General features: G+C 45.5%; 1 protein-coding gene across 4 annotated transcripts in view; it reads right to left on the bottom strand.

Moving 5' to 3' along the window:
* Positions 1-21931, bottom strand: part of VPS13B (vacuolar protein sorting 13 homolog B) — a 454815-nt gene that overhangs the window by 36079 nt on the left and 396805 nt on the right. For all 4 annotated transcript variants that reach the window (XM_081116977.1, XM_081116974.1, XM_081116975.1 and 1 more), the window contains exons 44-51: positions 15898-16053; positions 7205-7468; positions 6436-6519; positions 6086-6261; positions 5437-5607; positions 4874-5075; positions 3584-3772; positions 1176-1322 (exon numbers count right to left, since the gene is read on the bottom strand). In XM_081116977.1, coding sequence (XP_080973103.1) covers positions 1176-1322; positions 3584-3772; positions 4874-5075; positions 5437-5607; positions 6086-6261; positions 6436-6519; positions 7205-7468; positions 15898-16053 — 1389 coding nt within the window. The remainder of the gene's footprint in view (positions 1-1175; positions 1323-3583; positions 3773-4873; positions 5076-5436; positions 5608-6085; positions 6262-6435; positions 6520-7204; positions 7469-15897; positions 16054-21931) is intronic.

Below are 21931 nucleotides of genomic sequence, written 5' to 3'. Positions count from 1 at the left end.
AAAACAGACTCATAGACACAGAGCACGAGCTGCTAGCTGCCAGGGTGTTTGGTGATGGGCAGGAAGGCGAAGGGGATTAAGAGATACCAGCTTGTAACCCAGTCACGGGGAAGTGAGGCACAGCCTAGGGAACACGGCCAACAAGGCATTAACTATGTGTGGGATGGACTGTTCTTCTCATGTCTTTATTAGGCATATAAATGTCAACCTATGCTGTACGCCTGAAACAAATATAATATTGCACGTCAACTACAACTAAAAAGAACTTGACATTCAGAGTAAACATTCTTAAAGAAAGGGCCCTGAGAGAGCTTATTTGTACCTCTTCTTTCACAGCGAAGACAGCTGCTTCCCAGTGACTTGTCCAAGGTCACAAAACCAGCGAGTGGCAGCGCCCAGCCAGGAGCCAGGCTCCCTGCGTCCTGTGTGGTGTTTTCGCCACTGTCCCACACAACCTCCCTGAGAAGCTAGGGGTGATCATGTCTTAAGAAAATTCCTACACCTTTCCTGAAGCTGGACTGGAGCTTGAAAAAGGGGATACTCCTTAGCTGCCGGGAGGAACGTAGGGGGTCTTCCCCTTCTCGCCAGGAGGCCAAGACAAATGAGCTCACTGTGGAGCTGCCGCCGCTGGCTACCATCATTTCCCGAACGCCTAGCCTTTTATGAATAGTACCTCATTGAATCCTCACAGGAACACCCGCAAGGAACACGAGTTATGGCCATTTTCAGATGAGAAAGTGTCGGTGTGGAAAGCCCTGACCTAATGTTTCAGGAAGCCCCAGTGGGGAGAAGCAGAATGATCAGGACACATGCTCTCTATTGTCAAATCCCTTCCAATAATGCAAATATTACTGACCTCCATTTCCACCTGGGTACTTCTGGTCACTTATTTAACACTCCAGTGAACCAAGATAAAAATGTTCTATTTTGCCCGGCCAGCGTGGCTCAGCGGTTGAGCATTGCCCTAGGATCCAGGAGATCCTGGTTCGATTCCTGGTCAGGGCACATGCCTGGGTCCGGGCTCGATCCCCAGCAGGGGGTGTGCAGGAGGCAGCCGATCAACGGCTCTCTCATCATTGATGTTTCTCTCTCTCCCTCTCCCTTCCTCTCTCCGATCCTATTTATTGTAACTTATCGAAACCCAAGACAAGCCAATCACATTAAGAATTACTTACCTCCTGTTCAGATTGGGGCTTGGAGACAGACAGCTGTGGTTTATAGAATATCTGATACGGTGTATTATTGATTATTGTAGTCTTATCTTCAATCTGAATAATTTGTATGCCCTGCTGTACCATGGAAGAGATGCAGAACTGACATAACTGCAAGAAATGGAGGAAAGAGCACGTCTGAAAATCGTGGAAGGCATACGAAAACCTCTGGATTATTATTATTTTTTAAATATATCTTTATTGATTTGAGAGAGAGGAAGGGAGAGGGACAGAAAGAGATAGAAACATCAATGATGAGAGAGTCATTGATCAAACCCGCAACTGGGCATGTGCCCTGACCGGGAATCGAACCCCGATCGCCTGGATCCTAGGTCGACGCTCAACCGCTGAGCCACACCCGGCCGGGCCCTCTGGGTTATTTTTAAAGTCATTTTACCCATTGGTTTTCCCAGGACAGTACCAATTTTACCTTTTGTTCCAGATATTTAACAGAGTTCCCTTTCAGTTTCAGACATGTCCTGGCCCCTCTTCACCCCACAACAGGCTACTTCAGCAAACCAGGGCGTTCCCTTTGCTGCTACTGTGTAGCGACCGACAGACTTGTTTTCATGTCAGTCCCTTACAAGACATGTATTTATAAAGCGCTTGGATGTAAACAGATGCCACTGGTCTTCTTCCACATAAAGAATTCAGTTAAACATTCCTCCCCCTCTCCCTCCTGCCCAGGAGGGCACTGCCCCGCTGACTGCCCGCTGTGGGCCGGGGTCCGAGAACTGTGCTGCTGCTGCTGCAAACATACCGACTGACCCTCGTGTGCTGCCTCCGTGGGCTGCCTGTCAGCACTTCACGCACAGCAACTCACGGGTCCTCACAACAGCCACGTGGAGTAGCTACGATCATCCCATCTTACAGACTTGGAAAATGAGGCACGAAGAGGCTAATTAAGAACTTGCCTAAGGCCACAAGTATACAGAGGGCCTAGGCGGGGCAGGAAGCCACGCAGGGTGGCTCCAGGAGCCGCTCGTCATCGCCACAAGCGTCGCCTCATTTCCTTACCATGCTGTGAGGAACTGGCGCTCAGAGAGGAGACTCGCCTAAAGATACCCACCAGCAAGCGGTATGATCAGGACAGCAGTTCTCACAGGGGGGTCCCGGGCCCCAGGGGAGCAGGGGTGTCTCTGAGGGCCTTTTAGGGGGTACAAAGGTCAAAACACTTTATAATAATCCTAAGATGCCATTTGTCTTTTTCACCCTAATTCTCGCATAAGTGTACAAATGGAGTTTCCTAGAGGTTATATGATGTATGATGTCATCACTTCCAGGACCAATGGGATGTATGTATATCCTTGTGTTTTAATTTTTTTGTTTTGACTTCTAATTTGATAAATATCAATAGATATAACCCACATAAACAAAAGATTTTGGGAGGTTTTAAGGGGTCCTGAGAATAAAAAACTTGAGAATCGTTGCTAAATAATAGTGAAATATAAATACACAAAATACTATATTTTCCAACAGTTCATTCATTCATTCACGAACATTGATCCAGCATTTGCTGTGGCTGCACTGTGAGGTGCTGGAGATATTGGGTGTTTGACTGTAGATCACAACATTTTTTCCAGCTTTTGATGGTAGTTCTCAACTTACAACTATTCAACTTCGGGTGATTCATGCTTACAGCTCTTTGCCGTTCACACCCATGTTACAGTACTTTGGCCGGCAGAGCATAAACATGTGTTGCCCAGACAACTTTGAGGAAATGGATACCAGCTTTGAATATTGAAGAAAGACCAATTTCTTTGTATCAGATAAAATTTATTTTTAAAAAGTCACCAAGTGACCCTAACATTTCGTGAGAGGCTCTTCAAAGATGCCTGTCGGAATCCGCCGTTCCCGCAGGAAGGTGGCTCTGAGTTATGCTGCCCGGAGGGGGGGTTCCCTCTTTCTCTGACCGGGGACAGCTACAATGGCGAAGGCATTACCAGGAACAGCGGGAGGCCTCTGGAAGGTGCGCTAGGACGGCCAGCTTCCGTACCTACAGTTTAACAGGACTCGCTACTGTATTATTCAGCTTAATTGGTTTTCACAGACTTTAGAAAAGGTTTATGCCAGAAAGCACACAACATTTGTATTTAACAACTGAGCCAGTATGTTTTTTGTACTATCTTTAAAAACATGGGTGCCAGTCCCCTGTTCAAGGACACAGCTCCCCCTTAGGACACTGGTTCTGCTGAGTGTTCGGACCCCGAGCAGTTACTCGATAAGTGACGTGACACAGCTTTTGTCACTGGCACAGGGAAAGGTCCTGCAAGACAGAGGGGCCTAAGGAATCGCGGGCTTCACTGTTACAAATCGTCTAGAGCAAGTAACACCAGAAACGGGGGAAGGAAGGAAAGGGGGTTCTGCCCTACCTTCCGGCGGCCGGGGGGCGCGCCCAGCCTGATCTCGGCCTCCACGCGCCCCTCCTCGTCCAGCCACACGACCTCGCCGTCGCCCCCATCTCTCCACCTGGGCGACGTCAGCTCGTGAACCAGTTTAACTGCTACTGACTTGTGCACGGTGTTTGTATTCGCCCAGTATATTCCAATTTGAAAAGCTTCCTGGAAAAATAATGTCTCAATTATAGTATTTTTTCGTAACTGTGATATTTTTACCTCAATTCCCAGGAATTTTTTTTATATTATATAATAGGTCTATTTAGGCAAACAAATCCCTTTATGGCTTTTCCTTTCTTTTCTTTTTCTCCCCCTGCCCCTCTCTCTTTTTTTGTAATGGCAACATACATTGTACTTTAGATCTCCCTGTTTTCTTTGATTCACGATGGAATTCATATTTATGAAGGAGGGGCAATAAAACCAAACCCCAACTGTAACTACCCCATAAATTCCACAGGCTTAAACACTGAAGGTTTCCTTTCATTTGACAAAAGAACAACATGTAACTTTAGGTCCATGGAGGTCAGCATTCCGACTCCATAAGGTAACATCATCTGATTATTTTAAAAAATGCAATTGAATAAAGATGTTTATGAACTGAAGCCCCCCCAAAAGAACTCTCAAGTTGTTTCGCTATCAGGAAAACATGTTATTTAGGAGTTTCCTGTACTCTATTTTCTTACAGATTTATGTGCCTTTAAAAATGAGCCTCATCAAGAGAATTCTCCTGTGATGGAATCGAAAATCTTCCTGTGAAATTCTGTTTTGTGATTAGGGTTCCCCCGTGTCAATAATGATTCCATGTTATTGTCAACACTGGGTGGGCATGGGGATTATGGACATTCAAATCCACATGAAAAAAGGAAGCCCTGACAGAAAAGGGTTGCTTGGAATCCTCAATTCTTATCCACCTTGCAGGTCTCTGACGGGCAGGTTAGCACAGGACGTGGCTCTATGTCCTAAACGTATCCGGAGGGGGCCCATTCTAATGCTTGTCAAATATCCTGTACACAATGGAAATGAGAATGTAGCTAGTACAAGTTATCAAATTTAAAGATAACTCAAACATGAATACTGCTGATGGGCAACAAAGGACATCTGAAATGTCTTTGAATATCAAAGAACATTCCATGCCCCTGACATCTGCATCTAAGAGGAGTTTCCCACAACTGACACATTTTGTTATGCACATAAATGCAACCTCAGAATAAAAGCTGGCTGTTGAAAGAAAAGAATTCATATTAGTTTTAAAAATAGTGATAGTACCTGAAAATTAGGAGGGATAATAATTTTGCCAGCAGGAACCTGTAGAACAATCTTCTCTCCTTCAAACAGCCAGAGGTCCCACTTGGACTGATTGATAAGCAGGGCCCAGGGCAGAAGTTCTATCAACAAGGTCCTAACATATGGCTTCCAGACTGACAGCTTCACCCGCATTGGACTGTCCCACTGACTCAGCTGCTCGTTCCTGTTCCAAAGACCACATGCAAGAGACTCAGTGAAACACAATGACTTCAGTTTTCCTGAAACGTGCTTAAGGATTCCAGACACAGTGCTCCTGCAGGACACCTCTTCATACCACAGCCATCCAATGCTGAATGTGCAGGCAGGAGACACTTTTCATGCAATTTTGTTCCAGGTTATGGGTAAAGTGATCTACAAAGCACATCTACGGGATGATAAAAGGGCGGGATCGGACAGATACACACAAGTATCTTCTTTTTTAAAAAAAACCCCACCATTTTTTGGTATCTAACATTTCTGCGAATGGTCATTTATTACTTAATATTGAGAAATGTTTGTAGAAAACGGTGGCAGGAGGACATTACCTGTCAGAGTCCTTTCTATTATAGGGCCACATGGGTTGAAGGGAGTTTTCCAGCCCGTAGAATTCATCGAGGATCTGGCTCACGGAACCTCCAGGGTGTGTCTTAGTGGCTATTTGCTTAATGAGGGAGGTTGAGATGGGAACAGCACAATGTGAAGGGTCATCTTCTTCTCTAGGGAATGGAAAGAAAAACCAAGAATATCGGAGTTCTGGAGGGGTCTGCAATTGACGGAAAAGAACTTAAGTACAAATGTATTATAGTCCAATACTTTTTGTGTGAGATTGAGTCAATTTTTGGTGTTTCAGGGACTGGTGACACCATGTTTGGATGACCTGGGCCCTGGCTTTTCCTCTCCTGTCCCCCCACCCCAACCATGCTTGGGTGAGATCTCTACTCATCTCTTCTTCCAGGAGAGAAATGATGTGCCAATTAAAATTTTCTGATGATCTCTCTTGTTTATTTCTAAGCTTAAGAGAAGAGGCTGAATTTTATTTAAAACTATAGAGGAGAGTAAGAGGACACTAGGCAGGATAATTTTAAAGTCACATTCTCATAAGATAAGAAATCATACCAAAAACTCTATCCTCCCTCTCCCCCTCAACAGTACTAGGATAACTTTCTGCTGAACTCTTAAGGACTTCCCCGGTACCTTGCTTGAAAGGTTAGGTGATGTACAAGGTCAGGCTCTATGTTTTGCAGTGGTTTCTCCTGCCCCTTTCCTGGAATAATTTGTGTTTCACTCAATCCCAGACTCCTTTTCTCCAAATGTATGATAATGGGGTCTGGAAGATGACTCCTCATGATAAAAAGAGGGCTGAACACAATCTGTAAAAATAAAAGGACAGGACTTTCATATTTGCTTTGTTGCAGTATCCCAGCTGTTTGATGCCGAAACAAACTTGTAATAAATCTCTTCCCTGGGTCACTCTGACCTTAATTTATTTCAGAACAGAAAGGGTCAGAGTCATATACCATATTTTAGGACTGGAAAGCACTCACCATTCGCTGCTGCACTTGAGAGTTGGGTTCCAAAGTCAGAACTGTGCACCAGACATAAATAATGGAGCTGTTTGAAGATGGTACCTGCACATGAGACAGAAGAGGGTCTGTTAAATCCTAGTTCACTGATTCATCAAAATAAGGCACAGATATCACATTGGGTGGGAGTATTAAAAAGTTTGCAGTTATAGAAAAAAGCCATAGAAGAGGGAAAACTAAGCAAAACCAGACTTCGTTATGGCACAAAGTGAATGTGCAGTGACTCAATGGGGCCAATTTTTTCCATAAAAACGAGGGGACTTCTTTGAGGAGAGGCTGAGTTAAGACCAAGGAGGAGCATGAAAGAGGAATGAAAGTAGTGATGGTGGAGACCGAGGAAGAGACAAAAGAGTAACAGGTCCTCACAAAGGTTCTTAAGTGGGGAGGACACTCTGCTTCCCTTCCACAGAGCGTGTCATCAGATTCTTTCTCAGGATACAACTCGCCTCCACCTGGGAGGGGGAGCATCTTGGCCAGAACCACTGGGACAGACACAGACATGTTGTCCTGGGATGGGGAGGTGCAATATTCACAGCCTCTTTGTATTATTTCAGGTCTCCCCTCTTCTGAATATATCACCTTTTATTTTTATTGTTGACAGTACTACAGATGTCCTTCAGATTCCCTGCACAGATCACCTTTTAATAGAGGTGTTGTGTTGAGCAAAGAACATAATGGTAAGTTTTTAATTTTAGAGCCACTCTACTCTAGATTGTGCTGCTTCTCATACCTGGATGACGATGCTGAACTCGAGGGCCTTGGGTTCCAGGCACACGTCTCTTGACCAGTCTTCATCTCCTTTGGCCTTCACACACAACTCTGTCAGTTCACTGTTTTCTAGGATGTACGAAGGCAACTTCCGTTTGGCTGTGAGGCAGTCAAAATGTTCTCGAACCACAGCTTGTCCATCTTGACCAATGTAATGCTGAACGACTTTGAGTTCTATGCTTTGAGATAAGTAGCTACAGATGATCTGTCTTCCACAGATGATAATCTAAAAGACAGTAAGTTAAATAAGGCCTCACCCATTCAGGTTTCATGAACTGGAAACATGTAACCATTCAGACAGTAACCAGATGAAATCCCTGCTGGGTAGCGCAGCCGGTTAGAGCATCACCCAGATCCGCCGAAGCTGCGGGTTTGAACTTCGGTCAGGGCGCATGCAAGGAGCAACCAATGAATGTGTGAACAAGTGGAACAGCAAATCATGTTCTCTCAACTCAACTTAGAAGAAATTGAAGTATTAGCTTATTTAGAGGGTGCAAGAAGAAAAAGAGGTGGGACTTTGCCCTGTTGAGTTTGCAGCAAAGGACAGACACACAGGGGTGGGGTGGGGGGGTGCAGGTCCTGCCAGAAATGCTGGCCGTGTGCTTGAGGGCGAAGGTGGGGCTGGAGGTGGAAGGCCTGTGAAATAAAAGACTTGCGAATGTTCGCAGAAAGATGATGGTTCACTTGGAAAAGAGGGCAGAGGCTCAAACCCAGCGACTGGCCAACACTTTGGCGACAGCTCCTCAGGGTGAGAAGCCGAAGCAGGGGTAGAACAAGGGGCGGAGGAGTGTGGTCGAGAACCAGGAAGGAGCCACGAGGGACGGACCGACCACGAGGTGGTGGCCGATGGTACCAAGCGATGCAGCAGAAAACAAGGCCCGCTCTGGCAGCTGCGAGGACGGCAGTGATCCGTCTGCCCCGAGGCTGAGTTCCGAGGGTTTATCGCATTCTTACGCAACCAGAGCTCTCCGTGTGCACTGATGAGACAATATTCAACTCCGCTGCCTAATTCTACTCTATTCTTTCTTCTTGCATTCTATGGCGAAGGAGCATGTATCTTTATAAAACACAGAACTGTCCACTAAACCCAGGGATTATCCAACTTTCCATCCTAAGAGGATAGTTCATTGTAGGCATTAAGAAATCTCTTAAATTGGCTGAAATTGAAAAGACAATGCAAAATTTATTCTCACAAAGTGCGTACTTTTAGAAAGCAAATTCTTCTGCAATGTGAATATTCACTGTGACGGGGAAAACAGGACTTTTCCATCTGAATTTCCTTACCTGAAATACTTTTTCCGATTATACAATAAAAGCTAATATAAATACTGTATGTTTACAGGTCTAAGCACGTGCTGATTAATTTTATGTGTCAACTTGAATGGGCCACAGGGCACACAGATACCTGGTCAAGCCCCATGCTGGGTGCGTCTGGGAGGCGTTTCTGGGTGAGATTAACACCTGCGTTGGCAGAGGGAGGGAGGCAGGTTGCCCTGCTGCGGTGCGCAGGCCGCACTCCACCAACTGCCAATCTGCATAGAAGGGCCCGAGTAAGAGGGGGGGAAGCCCTCCTGCCTGACGCCAGAGCTGAGCAGGGCCCTTCCCTGGCCTCTGGACCTGGACTGAAACTTCAGCTCTCCTTGGGTCTCCAGCCTGCTGGGTTAGGACTCAGGACGGGGACTCCATGCCGGCTCTTCTGGGTCTGTAACTCGCAGACCTGGGCTCTTGGGCCTTCCTGACCTCCATCACCACAGAGTCCATTGATCACAAACCTCTCCCCGCCTCCTCCCCGCGCATACATGATGCATGTGGATAAATATCTGTGCGTGCCCATATCTTAGGGCTTCTGTTTCTTTGAAGAACCCTGGCTAATACAAGCATTTTCACAGGTTAGCTCTTTTCACCTCACAGCAATCTTACAGAATAGGGGCCACTATCATTCCTCATCTTGAGGAGATGGAGCCACAGAGATGCTGAATAACTTGCCCATTACCCAGCCCGGTGCCAAGTCTGTGCTGATAATCACCCCGAATTTCATTTCTCACAAAATTACTACCTACTGATTAAGAAAACTCAGAAACTATAAAAAGACAAAGGCTGCCCACTGCCATGTAAATGGGGCAGACACCGCTGGTCCCTGCTCTTCCCTTGCTATTAAAACCCCCGATCTGGTTTAGGCCTCAAAACCCAGCAAAGTACTGAGGGAAGGTGCGCACCTCCCACGGACCCAGAGACTATCCTGCTTGGTATAAACGAATCCCGATGATTCCCCTCGCCAATGATGAGCTTAACGGGTAAGCCTGGGACTCTGCTTGGCCAACAATATGAAAAGGAAAGACTGCTAAGAGGCTCCGGGAAAGATGTAACTTCTTGATAATGAGAGGAAATCTGAGAAGCCCTTCCTTCTCTGTCCCGGCCGAGGCTATGAGGCTCCATATCCTTCCGTGGCCATCCTGACAGCAGGGTGGCAGACGGGGGGCACGGCAGAGGAGAGGCTCAGAGCTGCTCAGCTCGACGCTGGGCCTGTGTTCCTCCTTCTTGTTACGGGAGACAATAAATGCGAAACGGGAACAACAGTATCTGCCTCACTAACCTGCTATTAAGATTAAAAAGCCTATTTTGTAACTTTAAGCTGAAAACATCCTAATTGATATTTTTGCTATGTCATTAAGAATATTTTGTAACCATATTTTTAATGAAATATTTATGCAAACACGAATAACTACTTACAAACGATATTTTCACCCCAAACCAACCTGCTGTATTGATAGAAGAAAAATTGTCATTGTCGCGTCAACTTGCATTATTTGAATATGAGGTTTAGCATTTCCTTAAACATTTATTTTTCAACTATTTATTCCTTTGACTCCTTTAGAAAGAATATATCTGTAAAAACCAAGCTGGGAATAACTGTTACATTTCCCCGAGATACTCTGGCCATTATATATGTAGTTAAAACAATGTTTCCACAATAGAACATAACACTCGACTAACTATGGGCCCTAAACTGGAGGCAGGCTTTCTTCAGCATGTGCTGGGGTTCACAGACACTCATGGTGGCTATAATGATGCCACAGCGTCGCCTACCTTGAAACAAACACCTGAAGGCCCTGGGCAGTATTTAACTCTGCTCTGTGGGGCTGTGCCGGGCTGGCAGCGCCTGCCCACTGCTCTCGCTGCAGAGCCCTGCGCCCCAGGAGACGCAGGAGAATTTTGCTGTCTCACAGAAACCACAGAGCCTCTGCAACCATCTGGGGCTCACTTTGTGTAAAGACAGAGATCCTCTCGGTGGTTTTTTATAGTTTCATTTTCAACTAGAAAGCCTGTTAAATAGGCTTTCAAATTTCATAAGAAGGAGACCTTTAAAAGTGGCCAGGAGGGAAGCTACTCGGATGAGGGGGAATCAGCATGGCTGCTCCTCGTGGCCTCCGCGAGCTGCTCCCACGCAGGGCTCAGAGCAGCCACGTCTGCGTTTCTTCAAAGTGGCGACACTTAGGATGCCTTTATTTTGAAAATTATAGTTAGGATTTCAAGATTAATTTATCAGTTGAAGACAGCTACTTAATTTTTTAAATGTAGGGTTTCTCTTTAATACACATTTGCAGGTTTCACACTAATTTCCCTCTTTCCCTAAAGCCACAAAGATGTGTACTGAAGATTTCCACATGTGATTTTACTTAGCAGGTCTCAGAACTCTTATTAGATCAGTGCCAAGAACAGTGATATTAAAGAATAACCCCAGAGCACCAGATGCACTGGAAAACGATATCTCAGCCATGATTAAAAGTGTACGTATGAAGATACAAGTATATACACGCACATACACATGTGCACTTAAGCTTTTGGAGTGGTAAAGCTTTCCCCAATCAAGGGATGGGAAACGTGGACGCCAATGCGTGTACGTGAGGAGCTGTACACCGCGCAGAGGTCCTGGGAAGTTTCCCCTCAGCTGGAACAGGAAGGCAGGGCACAGGCAACAAGTCACGGCTCCAACGAGCGCTGGCCTGTCTCGCCTGCACAGGGGCACAGGGATGTGGTCAGGGGCTTCGGGGAGCTGCACACGCTCACCCCCGGGGGGCCTCGCCATTAGGCAGCTGGTTTACCAAGTTCCCAGGCCCAGGTCGAGGAGGAAAGAAGCCAAGATACGAGGGAGGCGGGCTCCACAAGGCTTCTGGAGGCTGGGCCCCTGCTGCCTTCTGACCTGGCTAACGAGGAAATCCTGCGTCGATGTACTCTAGCTGCAGCTAATCTGAATGTTGGTTAATCTACCTCGACAATAAAATAATCCAACCGAAAAAGACACTGTAAAATTTTGCTTTGGGGGGGGGGTTGGGGGTAAGAGGAGAGAGGAAGGAGGGGATGGATGGGGAAGAGAGGGAGAGGCTCAACACACCGGCGAGAAAGGCGTTTCACAACTTCGATACACGCAGCGGTTGTCCGAAGTTGACACGTGGTCTCCTCAACCTTTCAGCGCCACCCATTTGCTTCATTCTAGGTTAAATCAATCGCTGTTTGTGTCCCGATTTTCACTACCCTAAGGCTTTGAAATGGCCGTAACTCAGAGCTCAGTCCCATCTTAATACATAAATGCTGACGCTCCAGTAGAAACTAGTGTGTGCCCCTCCCGACAGCGGGAATGCAGAACGGCCTGGCCCAGCTCCTTGGGTAGACTGCCGACGCTTCCTTCTAAAAAGGTAAGTGCAAGGTGAGAGCTGCTGGGCTCCCATCTTCGCTCTCCAAATAGGCTTTCCTGTTTGGCTAGAATCGGATTTTTTTTTTTAAGGGTTATTTCATATAAATGGGGTAGAAGCAGAGAAAAGTGTGAGTGGCAGTCCCCACAGAAAATGATTACTAACATTCAACAGTACAAATAACATTTGGAAAAATTCTGAAATGTGATTTGGCACCAGATGTCTTAAAATATGTATATTTGACATTAAGGGGAGGAATGATTAAAGGAATTCCTTAAACTTGCACTGTATGCAAATTATTTTTGTTAGTCCTAATTTGAAGCCCTCTTAATATTTAAAAAAAATGCTGATGGTTTGAAAACGAAGAAAATCAGCAGAAGTTTTGGGACAAATATATATTTAGTTTTATTTAAAAGATTAGTGCAGCCCAGCTGGGCGTGGCTCAGCGGTTGAGCGCTGACCTAGGATCCCGGTGATCGGGGTTCGATTCCCGGTCAGGGCACATGCCCAGGTTCTGGGCTGCAGCTGATCAATGACTCTCTCATCATTGATGTTTCTATCTTTCTCTCTTCCTCTCTCTGAAATCAATAAAGATATATTTAAAAATAAAATAAAATAAAAAATAAAAGATTAGTGCAGCCCTAACAAGAATCTGGTTAGACGAAACAGTGAGTTTTTGTTAAAGAATAAAAATACATCTTTTTAGTTGGGAATATGCATTGAGTACCACAAAAACATTCAGATCCTTTGCTCAGGGAATTAGACTTTATAGCAATTACATTAGGGACAGATCGGAAATCTGGACACCCATTTATAGACAAAGATATTTATTTAAAGATTTATTATAGTGACAAACTGGACATTACCTAAAAACCCAACAACAAGAGAATGCTTCAGTGTGTTTCCAGGTATCATGTGGTAAATTATTATGCAACCATTTGAAGAAAAATCTCAGGAATTTTAGATAACATGAGAAGATAAGCATTATATAATGTTAAGTGGGAAAAAACAAGTTGAAGAGTTGTTATTACAATCAGATCTCAAGTTGTTTAAAAATATCTGCATAGAAAAAAAGTAGAAAAACTACACTAAAGTAATAATAGTATTTATATTTGGGTGGTAGTATTATGGGTAATTTTAATTTTCTTTAGACTTTTCCGTGTTTTTAGAAATATTTTATAATAGTTAAAATAAAATAATAAGAATGAACTAATATTTACTGGGTGCTTTCTTTTACGATAGGAATATAAAGCATGGAAGATTAAGAAATTTGTCTAAGATCATATGGGCAATAAGTACTAGTTCTAGGAAATCTTTTATAATCAGAAAAAAAGATAGGTAACATTTGTGAGAGTTTCTTAAAAATGTATTTTTCATGACCAAGGAACATTATATATATTCATTTATCACTGAAATTTAATACAATTCCTTGAAAATATGTAATATCCATGAAAGAATGAGGTACTATTATAGCAAAACAAAACAAGTCCAGCTGGTGCCACCCCTGCCTAGGAATATAACCCTTACTGGGTTAGGACGTGGGCCAGGCACGCTGTAAGCACCGGCCACACACAAGCTCGCTTAATCCTCACGCTAACTTCCTAGGGAAGCACTATTCCTATTCCTATCCCCATTTTACAGATGAGGAAAGTGGGTCACAGAGGCTAGATAACTTGCTGAAGATCACACAGCCAGCAAGGGCATACAGCCAACTGCCTAGGACCTTAACCACCAGGATCTACCATGAAGGCCATTTCTTCATGGAAGGACCCTGCCATTCCACTAATGGGTAGATGGCCTCCCAACCACATGCTAAAGAGTTGAATGCACTGGGGAAGTTTAGGCAGAGCTATGGTAGGCAGTCAAAGTGTGGCCCGGGGACCAGAAGCATCACCTGAGAACTTGTTAGAAATGATCACGTCACACCCAAGACCCACTCATCTGGTACTGCGGGAGTGTGACCCAGAAACCTATGTTTCAGCAAGGCGTCCAGAGGATTGTGATACACTCTTAAGTTTGCGAACCACTAGCCTAGAGAGAAGGAAAGTGAGGGAAAACAGTCTCGCCTCCCTCGTGTCTTTGAAGGGTTGTAGTGTAGAGGGGAGTCCTCACAAGTTGTGTGATTGTTCTGTGCACTTTGCAGGTTCTGAGGAATGGTAAAAACTGGCTGAATGTTGATGATTCTGACTCAAAATTAGGAAAAAAGCTTTATTACTAGCTGGAAGTAACCAACAATGGAAAGGGCTCCTGTGTGAGGGAATGAGCCTCTCATCACCTGGAGTATTCAGGTGCTGAATGACCATTTCTCAGGCACCTGGTGAATGACAAGATGGGTCAGGCATTCTTGGAAGACCGTGAGGGACAGAATCAGAAAGCCAGTCTGTATTAATTAGGTCGATGTTTGCTGAGAGCACATCGTGTCAGAGAGTTCTGAGGGCAGACGGGAGTCGGTGACACTTCTTGTCCTTATGACTTTCTAGCTGAAAGCTCACACTTGCTAGGCTGCCCCCTTACTGTCTACTTCAAATGACTCCCTTTTATCCAAATTCTACACGCTTTCCAAAGCCCAGTTCAAGTCCTATCTTCTTAGTGAAACCTCTAAATCCCCTTCACACTTACTATTAGTTGTTTACGTTGTTAGGTTTATATAAATTTGCAATTTTAGAGCAAGGACACTTAGTGTCTTTCATTTTACCCAGTTCCCCTGGAGCCATCAGCTGCCTGGGAAGACCATTCTATGCTTCTTTCTGAGACTCCTGCTACAGTTCTCACTTCACGTCTGTTGCCCACGATGAGAACACGCAACCCAGCCACCTGGTTAGGTGTGGACCGAGAATGGGGGGGTCCTAGCGCTCAGCTCCCCAGCTGCTTCCCGCTCAGCCCTGGCAGCCAGCAGCCCTGTGGCTCGAGGGGAAAGCCCCCCTTTCCGGGGACTGAGGGCTGTTCTATCATGTCCTCAGCTCACGTGAGTCCTGGAGAGAATGTTACAACCCAGATGCAGATGTACATGCTAAAACTCTCATGACAAACCCAGTTATACTGTGTGCAGTGAAGCCAGCTTTCAGATTTTAAGACTTCCTTTTTTTCTTTCTACTCTTGTCATATGCTCCGTGCTTGAAAAACATCTTTTAAAAACCACATTTTCACATCTTAAGAACACAAAAAAAGTGTCAGATACTTTTTTCCCCTTCGCAGTCTTGGAACTTCAAAAACAGCCAAAAGGAAGTTTTATAAAATACGTAAAAATATGTGCTGAGAGCTGAGGTTTTATATGCCAAGAGTGAGACTGCAGTGAATTTTTACTGTGGTTAACATGGGCTCCTAGGAAAGGCCTGGAGACCCAGGCCCAGGCTGCCAGGGAGAGCGTCGCACCTCCCTAGATTATTCGCACGCGTATGAGACCAAGGCCTGGTGGCCCACAGGTGGGCTATGGGGGGTCCCCCTCCACTTGCTGCTTCTTTCCCCCCTCAATAAAGGCCTTTTGGCCATTTCACAGCTCATTAGCACCTCCACCAGAGGTAGGTGGCGACAGGGAGAAGAGGCGGAACTAAAATCAGTAAATCTCACTGCTCGTTAGCAGTTCTTATAAAAGAGGAAGACAGGGGTCTGAAGCCATGGCCATCATCATCAGGACCATCCGCAGCACTCACCTGCTTTTGCACTCCACTGAGTGAGCTGCCTGGGGAGGGCACGGGGAACTCACCTGCTTTTGCACTCCACTGAGTGAGCTGCCTGGGGAGGGCACGGGAACTCACCTGCTTTTGCACCCCACTGAGTGAGCTGCCTGGGGAGGGCACGGGAACTCACCTGCTTTTGCACTCCACTGAGTGAGCTGCCTGGGGAGGGCACGGGAACTCACCTGCTTTTGCACTCCACTGAGTGAGCTGCCTGGGGAGGGCACGGGGAACTCACCTGCTTTTGCACCCCACTGAGTGAGCTGCCTGGGGAGGGCACGGGAACTCACCTGCTTTTGCACTCCACTGAGTCGCTGGACCTTGATGATGAGCGAAGCAGTTCGACCCTTGTACTGAATGGTCCTAATAAAAGTCCCGGCATGGTCCACACTGAAGGGCTCCGACCAACGCCAATTGCCCCAACCTTCGATACAGATGTGTAACAGCTGGAGGGAAAAACAATAATCGTCACAATGCCAAAAGTGCCAACAAAAATCTCGTCCTAAAACGAATGTCTCCTTGCTGGAAAGGCTTCCTATTTGTAGTATCCAGCATCTGTTTCCTTTCTAACCTGCATTACTCATCGCTTCCAGCTCACCCCACCAGGCTCAGAGCAGGAATAGGCCACGGAGAGGCAACATGGTTTTCCAGATCACATTTTAAACCTTCTTAAAAACAACTGTCCTATCAAATGGTGAAAGGCCTGTTGAACGTTTGAGAAAAGACCGTGTCATTCATCTGGGAAGAAGGAGGTTGAGAAGTGAGATCAAAGAGCCTTGGTCTCTGCTGACAGTTTACTCCTCCTTAGGACCAGACAGGAATTGAAGCTAAATTTGGCTCATGGCATTATTTTTGTCCCAAGTTGCAATTATTTTTCAAATTTTGATAAAGAACAAAATAGCAATTTGAGGATGCAACTTACTGAATGTACTCTCCTTATGGGATCACATATATCAAATCAGAAACGCCTTCAAGATTTGAATGTACAGAAAAAGCGTTTGTTCTGTTTTTCCTAGGATGTATTTATTGTGACTTTTACCAACTGAGTCTCCCGATTCACATTCGTATTTATTCATATAGTATTGCAGCTTTTGGTAATATTTAGATTTCTTTCATGGTCATCAAATATTTTCTATTTCCACTCCTATCCGCTAAATGCAACTGAGAAAATGAGTTTACGTGAGCAACTATTCCAAAACAACATAACAATTACTGTTTTTTTAGGACACACGTTTCTGTGAAAATAAACAATGTTCTATGAGATTACTAAGCATAAGGAAATAAAACTGACATTTTAGGAAAAACATTTACATAATACACAAACTTAATATTTTCTTTTATATCACATATAAATTTTTATAAGAGCTAACCAAAGGCTAATCATGAAACATCTCCCCAAGTCACAGAATGAATAAATCTTTGAAAATGTTCTGTAAGAACTACCATAATCAGTCCTTAAAATAAACGCATTAAGGATTTGCACTGGAATTGCCGTAATAACAAAAGTCTGTTGATAAAAAGATTATTTTTCAATTTCAGCATTAAGAGGAACCCTCACAAAGTACTTAAAAAATTGCCCAAGGTCATTGGTCATCACAATATGATTTTGGTGGAATACTGACGAAGGGCTTCTTGTTGTTGTTTTTATATATCTTAATAAAACATTCTTTAAAAAATCTCCTAACTCATTTCCCAGCTTTTAATATGGCCCCACTTCAGTTATTCCTCTACACGACTGCCATTCATCAAAAGGCCACCTACCATTCAGATGATTTCTAATAAAGAAGGCTAACAGTTTAAAACACACAAACAAAACAAAACAAAAGAAAGAAAGAAAACACTGTTCTGGACAGCAGGTTCTTTTAGGGAAATACGGTCTTATATGCACGCTAACAAAGTACCAGAGCATCTTTGATGTTTAAATATTAGTTACAGAGAAAAAAGAAAAACAACAGTGATGATTGGAACCACTTCAGTTTTTTGCAGCAGCAACTGGGAATAAAGCTCAGGCACACACAGAACTAAAGGAAACAAGAAAGTTGTTTTCTTTGGAGAGCGTAGTAGCTGGAAATGACAAAAAAAAAAAAAAAGAAAAAAAGTAAGGCACGGAACGTTGAGCTCAGCTATATTTCTTTTTGAAAATTTCATAGCTTCTAAAGAAATTTCAATGTACACACGTCATTTTAATTGAGGGGTGTTCACATTTGCATATGAGCTCAGTTTCAGGTAGCGGCTCACTCTGAGCGCACAGCTTTTAGTGACTGGATGTCACCAAGGAATAGGCTGTCAGGTTTCGCTTGGCAGCTATTGGCTCTCAGAATGTTGGCGCAGATCTTTTCTTTGAATTACAAAAAATTCAGATACATTTGGATTTGGTTCACACAGAAAAGTTAAGCAGGAGAAAAACATAACACTTCCCCCCACGTGCATCATCAGTGGAGTATTTTGCAATGTTTGATCTACTGTTAAAAAGCATCTAAATGGCGCTGGTGAGTAGATGTATGTAATTTATTAGGACAGGAGCGAGCACTCCGAAGAGAGGGAATCTACAGCAAGGCACTGAGGAGGCCCGCTTTCTCTAGTCCTTCCTGGGGTGCAGCTGGGGCACGAGGCAGATAGCCCTGGACATCAGGCGAGAAGAAACTATAAAATCGGGCATAAACGTGAGCTTCGTGCGAGCCTACCTGACCCTCATGAGATTTCCTTCTACCACTTACCAATACATTTTTATTACTCAGGTACTACGAGGAAGGCAACATGCTGGACACGATGGAGGAAACCAGGGAGAGCTCGAGGGAGAGCTCGAAGCTTACGACCGTACAGGGAAAACGAGGCACGTGCGAATAACTGACGAGGCAGGAGAGGTACAAAGTGACACGGAGCCTAGAGAAGGGGGGCTTCTGGGCTGACGTCATTAGAACAACTTCACGAAGCAACTGGGTCTGCGTTTGGGTAGGATTCCAACCAGCAAAGACGACTGTCCATTTCTGGGCCAAAGGGACAACCTGGCACGTGGAAGTCAGAAGGTACGCTTGGGGCAAAGTGAACAGACTCAGCTGGTTGGAGGGAAGGGGACGTGAAAAAACGAGTGAGGGGTACGGTCGGACAGACAGATCTAGATGGCGGTCAGCACTGATTTACTAAGCTAAGGACTGGCGCTTCTTCCAGGAATTAAGGGGGTAGCCGCCGGAGCCTCTGTACAGGTGAGCAGTGTGCTGAAAGGTGGTAAGAGCGGAGTGTGGAGGTGGGAGGACAACTGCCACAGTCAGATGAGAGGCAGCGTGGCCAGAAACGGGGGAGAGAGAAAGCAGCGGGCTCGGCAAAATATCACCATACCTTTTGCCTGGAGCCCAAGGTATTTTTATGTGTTTTTCTTGTTATTTGTTTTTAAATCAACTTGGACATTTTTTTTCCCCTCTTTTCTATTAAATTTCCATTACTGACTCACTTCCCCTACCACCTTTTCTATTCAGGCTTTTCATTCTCTTTGGCCTACTTAACTAGTATCTAATATTTTCCATTGGGAAAAAAATCAAATAGGAACGACTCTTGTTTGAACTTCTCAATGGAAACTGAAACTAAGCAATAAGGCAGGCTGTACAGTGGCCACACTTGGTGGAAGGTCCCAGGGAGCTGCACTTTCATTTTTTCCAGCAGATCCCCTTCCCCTTCCCACCCAACCCCCAATGCTGTGCTGGCAACAAGGCTAAACATGTTGTTTTTCCACTGAAGACCTCAAATGGGAGAATATACAGCTTTCCACTCATTTCTTTTTCAATACAAAATAAAGCTGAAAACTGAATTACTGATCAGGGGACTGGGGACCAGCTCTCAGGACCACCCACGGTGATGTCCGAAGGGAGAATTCCTATATGGACAGATTACAGAGGAAAGAAAACAATCTAGGAAGACAGAGTATACCGAGGAAGAGGAAGACAAAGACAGTTCAGAAAAATTTAAAAATTATATCTTAATTATAAATGAAGGAACCAGATACTGTTCTGTGAACTTTATTTCATTATTTAGTGCATAGTATTGAATAATTAAATGAACTAGGAAATAATAACCCAAAATATGTGTTCAAACATCTTAGTGGTGATATTTGCACATAAAATATTATCATAAAATGAGTATCAAATCAAACAGTGAGAAAAGATTCCTAGTTTGAATGACCTTTAACAGGGGATATGCTTTGTGTGGAAAATGATACCAGATTAAACTAACACGCAATGTAATCCCTCTGATCCACAGTTCAGATACTGCAATATTTAAAGCAGAAAGTAGGCCCCAAATGGGACACTAGGCGAGCACCATGAGCGACAATTAAGTTAAAATATTTTTTAAAAATTTGTCTATCTAAAATGACATCTGAAAAGTTACAGGTCAAATCCGACAGAACTGCTAAGTAAACGCGAAAGCAAAATGGGTCGTGTAGAAAAATTTCCAGGTGATGGCTAACGTCTGGTGTCACTGGGATTCAGTACTGGAAGCCCTAGGGCCCCACCTGTTGTTTTACGTGAGCGGAACACAATCTCACACCTACAGAAAGATCAGGTCAAAGGGAATTACTTCCTCGCCGACAACCTGGACTCTCGATGCCCTGTATCTCCGAAGGCGAAGGAGAGAGGAGAAAGCCTTCCTGATGAATCCCTCGGGAGAGGCTGTCACGGGGGACTCTGTCGCCACACACTTGTCAGGCAGTTTACTCTTCTACAAAATGAGTGCCTGCAGGTCGTCCCTCAAGGCTGAATTCCATGAAGGCCACGCACACGGTGCAATCAGCTTAAAGCAGCCTCTGAGAAGAGGGAAACCCAGCACACTCACAAAACGTGGGTTAGAATGAAAACCGTAGCTGCAGGGGGATCCCTGTATCACAAATCTTAGTTTCAGATACTCATTGACTCATCAATTCTACATGGGAATTTATCTTAAGGTAATAATTATAGATAGGTGCAAAGATTTATCAAGACGTATGTTTATTCCAGCATTGTTTTAAAAAAGGAAAATTTAGCATTAATAGAAAATTGGTCAAATGAAGCACAGTAAAGTCAGTATCAGCTCTGTCATTTATTAGACACTTACGTGCCAAGCATGAGATGCTTTTAATATATTTTCTTATTTATTCTTTAAAACAATCTTATAAGGTAGATGCTTTTAATTTTCAGGATGAAAAAACAAACTAGGAGACAGAAGGTGGGGCCCGCCGGGGCCTCGGTGCTGGGGGGGGGGCAAGGTGAGGGTGGAGCGGGGCGGGGGGGGGTCCCCGAGTCTCCGCCTGACCTACTCCTGCTGGGAGCCCCGCTCAGGCACCAGAGGCCGCAGCGTGAGAACATCAACAGTATTACTTAGCAACAGGCTGACCGAAAAGGAGCGCATTACAGAAGAACACACGCAGTACACCCCGTTTTGTAAAATGAAGAACCGTCCACACGCCCGTTCTTGGGGGAGCGCGACGCGCTCTCCCGCGCGGGGCTGCGTTTCCATTTCCTTCTGCTGCGCGTGCTTTCAGGTGACGTCCAAGCTTCATACTATAAATATGCATTATTTTGCAATCAGATAAAATTAATGTGATTGGGGTGAAAAAATGCCTGGCAGGAAGAGTCCGCCCCGCACTTCAGCAGGAAGGCGCCGGTGCGGGCGCAGCGCCGCCCGCAGGTGATGGGGCGCAGTTCCGCGGCACTGTCTGAGTTTCCCCCTCGGGCAATAGCTTTTTTCCTTCCAATTCAGCAAAACCTTTCAGGATCGGCGTCCGTCAGGCGCTGCCCTGTAGCCCGGAACTGCACCACGTGCTGAACGCAGATGAGAGGCCGGCCGCGGGCCCTCGCCACCGCCCCGCCCTGCGGCCGGGACCCGCACCCCGCCAGGGCGCGCAGCGCGGGGCGGGCAGCGCGGGGCGGGCAGCGCGGCCCCGACAGCGGCCGAGGCGCGGGAGGCCGCGACCCACGAAGGCACCGCGACCCACGAAGGCACCGCGGCCCACAGATGACACCGCGACGCTGAGCGGAGGTCGCCCTGAGACGCGGAGGAGATGCGGGGCCCGCGCCCTGCGACGGAATCTGGGGAAACCAGGACCGAGCGGGTGACATCCCAGGACCGAGCGGGAGACATCCCAGGACCGAGCGGGTGACATCCCAGGACCGAGCGGGTGACATCCCAGGGCCGAGCGGGTGACATCCCAGGGCCGAGCGGGTGACATCCCAGGGCCGAGCGGGTGACCGCTGAGGTCTGCAGAATTACATGACTTCTACAAACGGTGGGAAAATACCGAGGGGAAGGGCAGTCTAGGGCAGGTGGAAAACAGCCTGAGGTTAAAAAGGCTACACG

This window comes from Miniopterus schreibersii (genome assembly GCF_964146895.1).
Source record: "Miniopterus schreibersii genome assembly, chromosome: 17".
Classification (NCBI taxonomy): domain Eukaryota; kingdom Metazoa; phylum Chordata; class Mammalia; order Chiroptera; family Miniopteridae; genus Miniopterus; species Miniopterus schreibersii.
The sequence above is the reverse complement of the archived record's forward strand: the minus strand, read 5'-3'. Positions and strand labels throughout refer to the sequence as shown.